A 16,021-nucleotide genomic window follows, 5' to 3' on the forward strand; every position below is an offset into this window, starting at 1 on the left:
GACAATACCATAACATAATTTTGATTCATATTTGATCAGGACTGCCTTGTTTGAAAGTTTGTCTTAGTTTCGTGAGTTTCACCCCTTTCTTGAGTTGACTTTTTTGACGGTTGGCATCCATAAGTGTTGCATCACCACCACCTGCTGGTCTGTCCTTTGCCCCATCTGTCCCTTGCGAGATGGAAATTTTCCTGAATGTAGCTGCATATGTGAATAGTGAAAATCACCAGCAATGGCTGAAAGGTTATTCCAGCAATTTACCGGGAACTATGTGTGAAAGAGGCTTAAGTTTCAGGCCTCTGGGTTACCTTTGGAACACTTCATTTAGGAGGAACCATCATGCTGTAAGTTTGTATTCCACTAGGAAAGTGGAAGCAAGCAGGCAAGGCCAGTATGCCTTCCAATTTGCAGGCTAGTCAGCTAGTTAGCCAGCCTTCCCCGTGGAAAGTGGAACCTAGCTAGCCTAACTTTCTAATGTTATCACTGATTGCCACTCGGCGTTACTTTTTGGTTATGTCATATACCTGCTGAGTCATCGACAGATCCTGCACACTGAATACATGACACAACACATAAATTTGCACAGCTTCTAGCTGCTGCCAGCAGCAGGATCAGCACCTTGGAGAGCTGATCAAGTCCTGACAACTGTGTTGATGATTCTTTACATGATTAAAATTAATGATTTAATTTATGAACAATATTTAACAAATATTCTTTAACATTTATAGTATATTGTATTGTATACTGAGTATATTGATCAGGTTTCCATACTTTCAACAAGTGAACCCCTGCTGATTTGACCTGTTACTCCATGACTAAACAAAATGATTTTTAGAGAAACCAAAGATGTAATTAAAAAAATAAACCCTTTAAAAAACCAAACGAAAATATATTCGTAACAAATTAATGAACAGGATCTTAAACTGGTGGTCTGGGGCCACGGGAGGGTCCAGGAGCAGCAGGGGCCAGTGTGCTCATTATGGATCGTGTGCTTTCACTTTGCATACGAACAGATCCGTTTCCTCTGCAGAGAAGCGTTCCTTCTTACTACTTGGCAAATGTGCCATCATAATAGCAATCTGCTGAGGTGCAAGCGCACCTGGCTCTTAAAGGGAATGGGAGATGACACTGTGATTGGTTTATTGCATGTTATGCCCAAAACACACCCATGATTAAATAAGAGACTATGGACAACCCCTTTGAATCATGCGCCTGGCGCATCGACCATTTTTCCGCCGTTAAAATAGCAAGTGTATTTGGACAAACCCTAAATGCACTTGCAACATGCGCTTCAGACGGTGCGCTTTAGATCGTTAAAATAGGGCCCACTGTATGTTAACCTGTGATTTGAATTATGACATGGAGTCATGTAAGGAGTGCTCAAATGTGACCGGCTAACAACGTTGATGACAAAGCTGATTAGCTGCCTTATTATTAATAGTATGGTTAACTGTCAGACTATTTTACTGCCCACAGTAAAATGAGACTATGCCCGCCCACACAGATATTACATTAATCACACTACAGTACTGACATTGTCAGTCAGAACCAACAATTCACATCTCCTGGAGAAAACTAATGATAATCAAATAAAACTTGTACCAAATAAGTATAAAAGACTGCTGATTTCTTAGCAAAAATTAATCTTAATTTCAATTTGACTTTAACATGTTTCCTGTAAAGAAGGTAAAGTTGCATGAACTCAGGCAACTTGTAACTTAGCAAAACAGCCACTTCCTGACAGGACCCGTTTAATAAAGTTCTGGATGTTGTTGCAGACTGAAGTTCCCAGACGCTGGTTTCCTTGGTGCACTGGAGTGGGTGGTGCCTGGCTGACACTTAACACACAATAGTAAGGATTTAACCCGCACACACACACTTGCATTGTGTGTGTGTGTGCGAGTTAAATCCAACAGAGACATTACAAGCTATTCATTAATGGGAAGGTCAAAGGTCACACACACACGCTACCATCGTCCCGTCACCATGGCATCAGTCTGACACGTTATCGCTGGTCACCTGTCTGTCTGTCGGTCTGTCTGTCCATCAAACCAGATTACCCATGAGGCCCTGCAGCAAAGTCACAACTTCTTTAAGTATCTGCCTTTGGCCTCACACGCACACACACACACACACATACACATGTGAATAGTTCGCAGGTCGTGTGTCAGCTTGCATGGTCACACTGCACATCAAACTGACGGCTTTTGTGACTTTACACACCGCGGCAGTGGAGGCTGTGTGTGTGTGTGTGTGTGGAAGGTAACCAAAGTCGGTCGCTCTGCTGCTGTGTGGACATTAAGCCTATTTTCCAGCCAGAGGTCAGTGTGAAAAGTGTATTGTTGTGCGAATCGTTGCGGCGCGGAGCGGGCAGTCCTGCTGCTGCCGCCACCACCGCCACTTCTTAACCTTCAGGTCTGAACATTCAGCTGCACAATGGCGGAGAGCAGACACTTCCTGTTTCCAGAGTGTTATTCTGTGCTGTTTGCTGTGTGAAGCAGCTGCACAATGCTGTGCAGTGAGTGAATGGCAGTCCGAGTGACAAAAGGCGAACAGAGATGCTGTATAGAGTCTGTTTCCGTGCACGCAGTCAGACGGTGGGATGGATTGACTGCAGTTGTTAAACGGTACAACAGACTGACAGGCCGGTGGAGGCAACGATGCTCGCCAGACTTAGCTCGCCCAGTCCACCAGGTGCCACCGTGACTCCTCCCAAATCAATTGTCTTGTCAATCCAACATCAGTTTTCTGGGTGCTTTCAGAGCTGTTAGTTTGGGTTCACACTGACACAGTGAAATTGGTGGAAGCGTTCAGTCAAGTGGTACGGTAAGGTGTCATAAGGTCAAAATGACAGCTTTAACGCACTGTGAAGCCAATAAACACAAACATCCAACAGACAAGAAAAATACAACTTTGTTCTTTTCATAATAGGACTTTTTCAAATAAAACTGCAACTTTATTATTTTAATAATATAACTTTTCTCACAGTATTCTGACACATCACAGAGGAAGAACAAAGACTGCAGAAATAAACATAACACAACAGTATTCATTTTACTGAGGACTTTATTACCCAACACTCAATTCATGTTACCAACACAGCCTGCTGTATCACACAGTGGCCACTCAGTGACTATAATCAATTTTCTTTTTCAAGAAAATCAATCAAAGTAAATGTGAATTAGTATGCGTTTCCATCCACTTCTGTTCTACAGGTATTAATATTTGAGTGCATGAAAGTAAACAGTTGGTGGTGCTGATTCTCCGATCGAGTGCAGGAAACTACAAAAATAAGAAGAAGCAATGGACAACATGATAGACATCCTGGTGATGGAGAGCATGATGGGCAGCAACATCACAGCTTCTTGCTTTTGGAAGCATTTTGATAACAGCCCTGTGTCAGTTATACAGACATGTATTGATAGCTGACCAGCGGGGCGGAAGCTTCAGGGACATTTAAGTCATATACTAAATCTGTTTCCATTGCACTTTGTTGCATTTTGCTTTTATTGACACATAAACTTTTCCAACTCATCCAATCATCTCATCCCTTTTTGTGATATTTTGACCTTTTTTTCCCAGCATTTCCACTCATGTTTTTTTATGCACAAATTGAAAAAGCGCATAAAAAAGGGTGGATAGAAACCCGCCTTATATGTCTCTTCTAGTTTGTCTTTTAACAGAAGAGAGTTTTCAGTGTGTGCCTCTATAAACTGCTTTATGGCTGTGTGTGTGTGTGTGTGTAGCTCTGTGTTACATATTAACAGGTGTGTTGGTGAAGTGTGTTTTAAGTGAGTGTTTCTATAGTGATGACATGATGATAGTAACCTGTCTCCCTCTCTATCTGTCTTTCATATTAAGGTTTAAGGTTTTATTAGTTTGTCAGGAAACAAACTTTATTGTACGGCAGCACACACTCATACGCCCACCCTACTCTGATTTTAATGCAACCTGGCAACTCAAAAGTTGCTTACGAGATAATCACATTCCCATCAGCCCCAGCTAAACCTTGTGTTTATTGCTAATTAGCAAACATTAGAAGACGCTAAGCTCAGATGCTGAACATTGTAAATATTACACCTGCTAAATATCAGCATGTTGGTATTGTCATTGTGAGCATATTAACATGCTAGTAATAGCAGTCAAGTCAAAGCCTGCTGTTTTGAACCCTTGGAGACCCACCATAGATCCATTTTTGTCTTTTTTAGGGGGGGACGGGATATTTACAGGGAGATAGCAGGTCAACAGTATATGACATACAGAAGTGGTGATACATCATCTGAAAGCTGTGAGCCTGAAGATTAATTTGAGATGCAAGTTTTTCTAGTAATAAATCTGTAATGAACATTGTGTATAGGGGCCTAGAACATTATGATGGAAGTATATGATGGAAATTCCCATGGTCAATTATGCCTCATAAATTGTTGCAGCAATTTTTAAGTTGATAACATTTGTTACACAGATTTGAGGAAAAATTTAACCATTTTTGACCACTTGAGAATGAATGAAAATAGTCAAAAATCCCTCCAAAATACCACAATAAGACACCAAGAAAATTCATGCTGTTATTTGGTGTCAAAAACTTTTGACATTTAAAGATTCCTGCAAGAATTGCATTTTTTGGCAAGCACTTCTGTTGTTGAAATTGCTCAGAAACCCCCTTATTGTCGACATACCTAGGGAAGTCATACATCCTCTGAATGCCTGAGATCTCTAGTTTGTGGTCGTAAAGTTTGATGAGGCTGTGATTATCCTAGAGTCACAATGTGTAATTTTACACTCTGAGGTCAAGTTTAAAAAATGGTCTCACTACAGTGAAATGACTAACATCATCACACATGAATACAATTGGACTCACTGAATCCACGAGTCTCCAAGAGTCTCAGCTTTCCAGTCATACCCAGTTTATGCAATTCTATGCAAAAAACTGCATGGTTTTTGCAAAAAAACTGCATAGAATTAGCATAAAGTGGGCATGTCTATAAAGTGGAGAATCATGAGTACTCATAGAACCCATTTTCATTCAGATATCTTGAGGTGAGAGGTTAAGGGACCCCTTTGAAAATGGCTGCGCCAGTTTTTCCCTCGCCAAAATTTTGCCTAAATTTGGAGCATTTTTTAGCCCCCTTACTGACAAGCTAGCATGGCATGGTTTGTACCAATGGATGCCTTAGGTCGTCCAGTTTCATATGATACCAGTGTCACTCTAGCTTTAAAACTGAGCCCACTACAGCCTCTGAAAGACAGTAATGTAACCTGATGGCGTAGACGCCCCCGCAGGTCTCTGAGGGTTAAGTCCAGCCTCTCAGCTACCAGCTTGGCTGTTGACTCTTCTCTTGTTGTCATGTAAGACCTCTGACAAAAACTGCAGGTCTGCTTGTTAAATTAGCAGTCTGGTTCATTATCAGCTTTTGGGATAAGATTGTGTTGTCTGTCATTGTGTTTTGTGTATCTCTTAAAGGGAAATCCTGATATTTATCAGCCTGGGTCTCAAATGCAACACACATAATGAATTTTACTCATCACCTTTGTCGTAATGCAGAGCCTGTCAAGAACACAGCTGATTGGGAAAAGACACTCAAGCTTCCTACAGCTTTCCAAAAAATTGTAAATTTGAGAAAGATCATCTCAAAAACTTGTTTTACGGCCAGTCAACATGGAGAGCATTTTTAGAAGCGCTTTAAACACCCGTCACTTGCACATCTCAGGGAACAGATATGATTCAATTTGATCAATCCACAACGACTCCAAGATATAGTCATCTCATATACGTCACCCCAGGAACCCCGACGTTATTTTATGCTCCGAGTCTATTTTTTCCTCCTTTGGCACATTTAGTGAGGCGTAATCTGTTAAAATCACACAAATCTCCTGTTGCTTATATGCTCTGAACATGTTATTCTATATTGATTGATCAAGGCTCTGTGTGGCTATGAACCTGCCTTCATTTCACTATAGGCAATAAAATCAATGAACCTATAAATACAAACACTGTTGATTTCTTCCCATGGAGCCAACATGAAAACTACTTTAGTTGAGTTAGTTTCTACTGTCAGTTGACGTGGTGAAGGCAGTTTGTCCTCGCAGCTCTCCAGGAGCTTCTGCTGACAGCAACTGCTTCTGTGGACAGAGACAGCTGAAGGGAGGTTGGCGTCTGTATGGATTGAACGGACAGAACACTTTCATAACGCTTACGCGCTGCTCACATCTCACCTCTGATGTGGATTCCCAGTTAGAGTAAATCTTAACAGTCTGCATCTGTTGTAGCACAACTAGCCACAGCTGGACTCCCTTTGATGGAGGTTGTTCCCAGAGCTGGAGATGACGTCTTCAGATGTCTTGTTCTGTCTGACTAACAGTCCAAAACCCAAAGATATTCAATTTACAATGATATAAAACAAAAAAAGCAGCAAATTTTCATGTGCAGGAGGCTAGATCCACAGAATGATTTGAGTTCTTGCTTAAAAAAGAGCTAATGATAAATCAATTATCAAAATTGATCAAAGTCTCATGTCTGCTAAGGATCTGTAGACTGTATCATTCCACTGAATCTGATTAATTATGATGTTTAAAGGGTTTAATTGATTGCTACTGTTCACTGACCCCAGATGGAGTCTGCACAAAATCTGATCTGTTTTTATCAACAACATGCAGCAGCTCAGTCTTCAGTCCTCTGTCAGAAACTAGACACTTCTCCATGACAACTCCAGGATTGTTTACCATGGTAACGGTTTAGCAGCGCCATAGCAACCTGACGCTGTCTGAGGCTGGGAAGTGATCTGATGGATACTTGATCTCTCTGTATCTATCTGTCTATCTGCTGTTCTGCTTTGCAAAATATCAACAAATGGAATGACATCATCTCCTATGAGACTCTGTGTGTGTGTGTGTGTGTATGAGAGAGAGAGAGGGAGAGAGAGACAGAGACACAAGGAAGGACAAACAGTTTTTACATTAAGGGCTTCAGCACTTTCTGGTATCATTGAGTGTTGGGTTTAGTGTCTTTGCTCCTGTTCTCTAGAACAAACTGACTGATGAGCTGAAATCTGCACACATTCAAAAGCAAACTTTTGGCAAACTGATGGTAAAGATGTCATCCTAATACAGTGCCGTGTTGAAAGTCAATGCGGGCCAGATTTACTGAAGCTTTTGCGCCTTTTTTTCAGGCCTAGATGTGACACATTCTGTCCCAAACACCTGTGTTTGTCAAACAGGCGCTGCAGGCTGGAGTCACAGTTTGCGTCATTTTAGCTAGTGTTTGCAAGGTGTAGGCTAACTCTCTCTGGATTTACCAAGCTCACGCAATCAGCATTTTTTGTAGAGAAAATAACGAATAGTGGACGGGGAGTTTGTGTTCATTAAACTTGACCAAACCATCAATGAATTGTAAAATCACAATAGACCACAACTAAACCTTTCTTTCTTTTGTGAAGACATTTAAATGTGTGTTTGGAGGAGGATGTCGGGGCAGCTCCTTGCAGCAACTCCTGACAACTTGGATAGAGCCGTGGGGTGGAGCGATGGCAGGAGGTGCACTGCGTGTGTGTGTATGGGGTCATTAACAGGGCGAGGTCACGGCCTTTTGGGAGCAGATTATAGCAGTGAGCTGGATAATGGAGCTGGTGTGTGTGTGTGTATATTGATCTGTGCTGGTCTATGGGGATTTATAATGCGGTCTCTAAATCTGCCTAATGATGAGGTGTACAGCGGGTCATGTGTGTATGTGTGTGTGTGTGTGGATACCACATAACCCCCCCCCTCCACACACACACACACATACACACACGCACACACTCTGTGCTTGTTAGTGTTGTTACAATCAAACATGGCTCCTCCAGGTGTTAGAATAGTAGTAGACATGTTCACTGCCATCATCAAGTTTGCAAGACTGCAAAGCTGATAAGACAGGTCTTGCACTTCACAGCTTTTATACCATCACACTTTTAGAAATATTATGAAATGAATGCATTTTAGTTGAATCTCTTTTCTTCTACATATTTCTGTGATATTAAATGGTTAAATGTTGTTCCTACATGATGCAAGTAATGTCTCATCATACTTTGATACATTTATATAAAGGTTTTTGATGTTCCTCTTGTGTAAGTGATTTAAAAAAGTATAGCATCACATCCATTTTGCATATATTTGTGGGTAATTCAATTAGCAAAATCTGTAAAGTGTGCACCCAAGTCCCCTGACAGACTTCAGAGGAATCTGTGGGTCTGCAAGTGCAGTGAAGTGAAGACATTTAAATATAGTCTTTACTTGGAAGTGTTCTCCTAGGCATATAAGTTGTTTCAAAGACACATATATCCTCCAATCGTATGCCATCATGTGTGTTTCTCTACAGCTCAGTTCAGTCTTTTTCAAAGGGAGAATTCAATGATCACACAGAATGACTCCAGTTTGGTTTTGGAATTGATGCAACAAATGCCAGTATGTTATGATATTAATATTTCTGTTAATGTTAGTGACATTTGTAACTGGGGACTGTCAGTTCTTCAGAAAAAGCTTCATCCATCTCTCTAACATGTTAGAGATGTTACAAAACAGATCATGAGATATACATATATGTAGATTATGCATATTAAAAGACAGCAATAAGCAATATACAGTATGACTTAAAGCCAGAGAGAAGTTTTAGTCTTAAAGATGGGCTGTTTTTGACCTGTACATGGATGAAGCTTTTTCTGAAGAACTGACAGTCCCCAGTTACAAATGTCACTAACATTAACAGAAATATTAATATCATAACATACTGGTGTTTGGCAGCCTTGGCCAAAAAAACCTTCCTTAACGACCCAACAACCCACAACCCATGTGTCAGAGAATGTGTATAACCTCTGAAAATATTTGAATCCTGTAAAACATTTAAAGTGTGTGTGCGTGTGTGTGTGTGTGTGCGCGCAGGGTTCAGCAGTCGACCCAGGTATGTAAAGGTGTTCATCAACCCCAGCAGTCACAAGAAGGAGGCCGTTCACATCTACAGAGAGCATGTGGCTCCGCTCTTCAAGATGGCTGAGGTCCGCACTGACATCACAGGTTAGTCTATCCAGCTGATCAGCAACCAATAAGAAGATGCGTGATAATGTTAGGTTGAGATAATTATTTATACTTTGGACTGACAGTGGGCGGGGCAACGGTAGATTTTTGGATGATGTCGCACCTCACATGTATTGTAAGGGTAAAAACAGTTACATCTCTTCTTTATTGACTTCAGAGGAGACCATGGGAAATCTGTGTGTGTGTGTGTGTGTGTGTGTGTGTGTGTGTGTGTGTGTGTATGTGGCAAAGGTCCAAAGGTCAAAGTTAATGGCAGTCTCTGGTCGCTAGGTAACCTGATACAGAGGGCGGAGCTTAGCCCATCTGTTGTTACAGAGGGAGACAACCTGCTCCTCTCCTCCACTCTTCTTCCTCCTCCTTTCCTCTTTTCTCTTTTTCTCCTCTCTTCTCCTTGTTTGCTTTCCTCTCCTCTCTTTTTCTCTTCTCCTCTCCTCTTCTCTTTTTTCATCTCCTCTCCTCTCTTTTTTTTACCTTCCTCTCCTCTTTTTCTCTTCTCTCCTCTCTTTTTCTCCCCTCCTCTCTTCTCCCCTACTCTCCTGTCCTGTCCACTCCTCTCCTCTGCACTCTTTTTCTACTCTCCTCTCATCTCTTTTTCTCCTCTCTTCTCCTCTCTTTTCTCCCCTCCTTTCTTCTCCCCTTGTCTCCTGTCCTGTCCTCTCTTCTCCTCTTTTTCTCCCCTCCTCTCCTCTCTTTTTTTTCCTCTCCTCTCCTTTCTTTTTCTCCCCTCCTTTCCTCTCCTCTCCTCTCCTCTCAGCAGATGGTGTGATATCCGTTGTCCCACTTTTTTTTTTTTGGCAGCCATCGAACACAGTTTTGTACATGTGACCACACACATGCATGAACACTCTATCTCTGTCCATCTCAATGTCTCTCCATCTGTTTCCCTCTCTTTTTCCCTCTCTTTCTACCTGTCTTTCTCTCCAGTGACAGAGAGGAAGGGTCATGCTCTCTCAGTGATGAAGGAATGCAAGCTGGATGAATATGATGGGTTAGTTGTCTATATGCCTCTCACACCTTGTCTCTTTGTCTCAATACCCTCTCTCTCTCTGTCTCTCTCTCTCTCTCTCTCTCTCTCGTGATTTTAAAAAGTGCAATATATCCTCTTAAAAGTACACATGATCTTCTACTTGCAATACTCCCCCTGAGTTTTTACCACACAGCTGGACTGTATGTTGCCATTTTACCACAAAAAGTACTGTTATTGGAAAAAAGCTGAGCCCCGCCCCCAGTATTTACCATTGCTGTGTTTGTCAAGCTTTCCATTCTGGCATGGCACATACAGTGCAATTCTCAGCCAAATGATGAAGATGCTTACCACATGACCTCAATATCTCACAGTAACAGTTCTGTTCCAGCTGGGAGACCTTTGTTACATGTCATACTCCTGTCTGCCTCTGAACTGTCCTGTCCAATAAAGGCAAAAATACAAAAAAACCAAACCCCAACAACAGTGACAATGGTGGCAGATTTACTACTTGAAACAATTGGTCCTTGATTTCAGTCAGTGGTTGACAAAAGTAGCTTCTCATGTCTAACTGCTGAAATGACAACCTTTGCCAGCAGATTTTATTAGCTGTAGCTATCTAGCAAATTAAGCTCACTTTAGCTCCATGATTTGGTTGAAAATGCTGTGTCTGGTTGAATTTTTACTGTTTTAAGATTCATTGTTTTAAAATAAAAACCTAATAGAGTTGTGAAGTAGGATGAGCTATTTTGGGCGCCCCTGGTCCTGGAGGCCAATTTTTTTTGCCAGGATGGCGAAGTCATGACCCGCCCTACTCTGCCTCTGATTGGCTAGTGCTCGTTGCCTGTGTTGGTTGGGTTGCTTAGGTTTAGACATGAGGAGTGAGACTGGTTAGGGTTTGGGTAGGAATATCAGGGTAAGCCAATCAGAGGCAGAGTAGGGCAGGTCATGACTTCACTATCCTGGGAAAAAAAAATATTGTGTCCTGGAAGTAAAAGGCCCATTCACTTTTCCCATAGACAATGTTAGTAACTCAAACTGTGTTATAAAATATCTGGTTCATTGATAAAAAGTCGAAGGTGTAAGACTGACTGTGTACATACAAATTTGGGGGCAGAAGTTAACTATGACCTCTAACAGCAGGTGGAAGCTAAAGATTACGGTGTTGAGAAAACACTGAGAGTGAATCAGCTCAGTTTTAATCTCAGGGTCACTTTTGAGAGAATTCAGAAACTATGGTGCTGTTTTGTTTACAACTTCAGCAGCAAAGTGTTTTGAGTTCATTACACTCTGATTCACGCTCATGGCTTCATCTCCATAGCAACAGCTGCCAAGGCTCATGGGTATTGTAGTAATTAATTAATTCATACAACCTTTATTTAAGCCCAAAGATAATTGAGGACATGCCCTCATTTCAATGATGTCGAGTGTTCAAAAGAGAATAATTACACCAAAAAAAAAAACAACCAACGAGAAAATAAACAAACAATAACAGAACACAGCCAAACACTGATTAAAAACTGTTACATTCAACAGTGGAGTAGTCTGTAATCATGGTTTTAAACTGATCTATAGGTACAATTGTGTCAAGTTCAATGTATGCAAGTGTTCCAGTTGTTCAGCAGAGAAACTAAAAGCAGTCCTCCTAAATTCAGTGTTTACACTCAGGACCTCGAGCATTAGCCGATCACTTGAATGAGTTGAATGATGACTATAGGACCAGTTCAATAAGGAAGTGATATATGATGGCAAATAATCTTAAACTAAGTAATTAATCTCAGCTGTCCGCCAAAATGACGGACAAAATGTGATTTCTCAGAAACAAAGTTGAAATAATGTAAACTAGTGGTCATAATATAAACCTATAGGATCGTTACATTATGCAGGAGAGTCCTGAGTTTCTATGTTCAGTAACACTGAGGAAACTATTTGAAGGAAAATTTGTAATAGGAATACAGTATGGGGAGAAACGCTCTGGAACCAGTGGCCCGTCACACTTCGCAACTCTACAAAAAGGGTCCTAAAGCACTTGATGGCTACATATATGATATCCTTGTAGAGGACTGGGCTAAAGCTTATATATCCCTGGCTTAGTATGATAAGGAAAAATGTAAGATCAGACTATTTTAACATAACCCTTTTTGCCTGCTTAGCCTACATACTTTCATATGATTTGTATTTTCAAATAGTGTCACTTATCTTTACAAGTGAAGAGGCTTTCAGGATGAGCAATGTAACTCTAGCTTGGGTAACATTGCCTGGAGGACTTCCCCAAATCTAATAAAGAGCAGGAGAGTGTTAACGTTAGTGGGGAAATCAGTCAGCATGTGGAGAAATCTAAAACTTGACAGGCCAGTTTTAAAGTTTTACAGTTGCTCAACTATGATTGGACAAGTACTTGTCAGGGGAGCGGTTTAGTGACTGGCCAATTACAAAAATTTAAAGATAACATTAAGGTTAAATTTAATATCAAACAGTCTCACTTAGAGTGTAATTCCAGTTTATTACAGTGGGAAATTAAGTCTAACATGTTCAATCTAAATTAAGTTATAAAATGAATGGCCTAGTGTTTAAATGGAAGGTGATGTTTACATAGAAATGAACATGTAATGATCAAACTGTGACATCATCCTTCCTTAACAGACTCAACTGAGCAACTCAACAGATAATTGACTTACTATTACTGTCATGACGACACTAAAACACAGTGACCCAGACTGGTTACACACACACACACACACACACACACACACACACACACACACACACACACACACACACACACACACACACACAGGAGAGGTCAAACACCAACTGCTAACTGATATAATATTAATAAAAATCAAAAATAAGTAACACATGAAACAAATAACAAAACAACAACTACTCTCCTCATCTATCTGTGATGGGCCGTGAGTGTGTGTGTGTGTGTGTGTGTGTCTGTAAGCAGCTTTTGTGCTCAGCCCTCATAAAGCTTAATGTGCTTAGAAAAGATTAGCTCAGCGTTGCTAAGCTAGCTGCTGAGTGTGTGTGTGTGTGTGTGTGTGTGTGTGTGTGTGTGTGAGGCTGCTCTGGTGAGGATTTGGTTGAAACCTACATTTGCCAATTAGGTTGGCTGTCACCGTGGTGACTGGAGCTTCAGGTAATCCCATACACAGGAAGAAGAGGAGGGGGCGGAGTCTGTTTACCTCACATTTACTGCAAACAAACTCTGAAGATGAACCTTCTGAAAACATGGACATATATGTCAAAGAATCAAGTTATGATTAGATTATTATAGTCTTTTACCACTACCTTTACTACTACTACTGCTACTACTACTAATCATAATATTCATAATAATTTTATTAATAATAATAATAATAATTCATAATAATTTTGTTCATAATAATTTTTATATTATGGTGTAAATGTTTGTTCTTAAGTCTTCTTCACTATCATGCATGTAATTCTGGTTGAGAATAATGAATCCATTTAATTTGTTTAGTATTTAAAGACACTAAGTCTACAACTATACAGCAAAGCCAGCCTCAAAAGTCCCAGCAAGTGCAGTATGTGTTTTTAGAATGAAAGGTCATCAAACCCCTCAAATTTCCATAAATATTACAGAGGACACGACCTCAATGGTAGCTATGGCCCTGACAGTTATTGATGCCTTTTGAAATGAAACAAATCTTGGCCACCTTCGACCTGAACAACAAACATTTCAGATTATATCATGTCATTTTTGATACCAGTTTTCTATCACTACTAAGGCTGCCTCTTCTTTTTTTACTTGTGATTTTGACCTGAAACTGAAGCACTGAGCTTCTACTGATTATCTGAGTTTAATGAGTGTTTTCACCTTCCTATCTACATGTCTCTGTCCCAAAGTAAAACAATCGACTGGACTTTTATTGTTAAGTTGACAACATTTATTTGAGGACACCAGTTCAAGCCGCCAAAATAAACCAAGTTCATGGGTCTTCACTGTCACTGTATTTCCTGTCTGGCTTCAGAAGTTAAGATTAGTGAAATGTCTTCAACTTCACAAGAACAGTTCAGAGGCTCATTTTATTTTGGTATGGCAGTTGTCTTGAAAAGCAGTCTCAACTTGTCCGTCTCCACCTGTCTGTCAGGGTGGTGTGTGTTGGCGGTGACGGCTCAGTGGCAGAGCTGTGTCATGCTCTAGTCCTCAGGGCTCAGCTGGACGCTGACTCTCCAGAGAAACCAGTGAAACCACTGCTGCCACTGGGGATCATTCCTGCTGGTAAGAGAGGGCACGCCTTCGTATCATGTACAGTACCACTCAAAAGTTTGGACACACAAAAAGGTGTGTCCAAACTTTTGACTGGTATTTAAGATCCACAGCATGTATATCTAAATTATGTAGGAACTGCTGGACAGGTGATGTCTGTCTGTCTGTCCGTCTTTACAGGATCTACAGATGTGGTTTCCTGTTCTGTTCATGGAGTCAGAGATCCAGTCACTGCAGCCCTGCACATCATCCTGGGTAGGTTCCGCTGCTTCTATGTCCTTAGTCACATAGGCAATAGTGGTTTCTCCCTTTTCTAAATCTATAGTTGTGTCATCCTGTAACTTTAACTTTAGTCACATTGTCCTAGGTAGGCTCTACCTCTTCTAGCTCTATTTTCATGTTGTCCTGCATGGGTTCTGCTTGTTCTAGATCTATTATCATGTAGTCTTCTGTGGTTTTCACCTTTTTTAGATCTATATCGTATTGGCCAGTGTGGGTTCTAGAACTATGCTCCAATTGTCCTGGCTGGGTTCTACCTCGTTTGGATCTATAATAAGAGCATCCTGGGTTGGTTTTACTTGTTCTAGATCTGCAGTCTCATCATGCTAAGTGGGTTATTCCTGTTTTAGATATAGAGTCACATCACTTTGCATTGGTTCAACCTGTTCTACATCTAAAGTCATGTAGTCCCGTGTAGGTTCTACCTGTTGTATATTTATACCTGTGTCATCCTGGGTGCACTGGGTTCTGGTGAATTGTCCTTGTTCTTGCTGGAACTACTACTACTTGTACTCCCTATTCTAAATCTACAGATGTGTTGTCTTTGGTGGGTTCTGTTCTGTCTAAGTCTACACTCAGAAAGTCCTGTTAGGGTTCTTTCTTTTCTTTGCCCGAGGAAGACTTGTAGTTGGTTGAAACATTGCTAATAAAGTTAAAGGGAGCTTGATTTAGTGTGTGGGTACTTGTACTACCTGTTAGGGTTCTACCTGCTCTAGATATATACTCAAATCATCCCGGTGGGTTCTACCTGTTTTGGATCTACAGTTATGTTGTCTTCTGTGGGTTCTACCTGTTCTAGATATACAGTTACATCATCTTGGGTGGCTTCTGCCTGCTTTAGATCTACAGTCACATCATCCTAGGTCAGTTCCACCTGTTCTAAATCTACGGTGACATTATCCTACGTGGGCTCTGTCTGTTTTAAATCTACAGTCACATTGTCCTTGTGGTTTTACCTGTTCTATATGTATAGCCACATCATTTGAGGAGGGTTCTTTCCATTCTAAGTCTATACTGGGATCATCTTGGGTGGATTCTAGAACTATAGACAAATCGTCCTGGTTGGGTCCTTCTTGTTCTGGATCGACAGTCGCATGATCCTGTTAGTCGTAGTTATGTTGTCTCGGGTCTACACTGAGATTGTCCTGGGTTCTAGATCTATTATCAAATTGTCCTGGGTGGGTTCTATGTGTTCTAGAGTTACTGTCAGGTGGCTGCTATTTGTTCTGTATCTATAGCTACATCTACGTGTTTGTTATAGTTTGGTTTGGTTCTACATCTATAATCATGTCATCCTGAGTGGGTCCAACCTGTTCTTCATGAGTGGATTCTACATGTTCAAGCTCTATAATTGTGTCACCTTGGGTTGGCTCTACCGGCTCTAGATCTACAGTCATAACGCCATTGTTTTTCAATTTAATCTAAGAAACTCACAGGGAGCCAATCAGGAGCTTGTGTTCTTGTTAAGCTTTGATGTG

General features: G+C 40.9%; 1 protein-coding gene across 2 annotated transcripts in view; it reads left to right on the forward strand.

The window, feature by feature from the left end:
* The window catches only part of cerkl (ceramide kinase-like), a 39,949-nt gene that overhangs the window by 13,381 nt on the left and 10,547 nt on the right, over positions 1-16,021 (forward strand). For both annotated transcript variants that reach the window (XM_042426256.1, XM_042426257.1), the window contains exons 4-7: positions 8,911-9,042; positions 9,988-10,051; positions 14,146-14,276; positions 14,445-14,519. In XM_042426256.1, coding sequence (XP_042282190.1) covers positions 8,911-9,042; positions 9,988-10,051; positions 14,146-14,276; positions 14,445-14,519 — 402 coding nt within the window. The remainder of the gene's footprint in view (positions 1-8,910; positions 9,043-9,987; positions 10,052-14,145; positions 14,277-14,444; positions 14,520-16,021) is intronic.

This window comes from Thunnus maccoyii, chromosome 11, assembly GCF_910596095.1.
Source record: "Thunnus maccoyii chromosome 11, fThuMac1.1, whole genome shotgun sequence".
Classification (NCBI taxonomy): Eukaryota; Metazoa; Chordata; class Actinopteri; order Scombriformes; family Scombridae; genus Thunnus; species Thunnus maccoyii.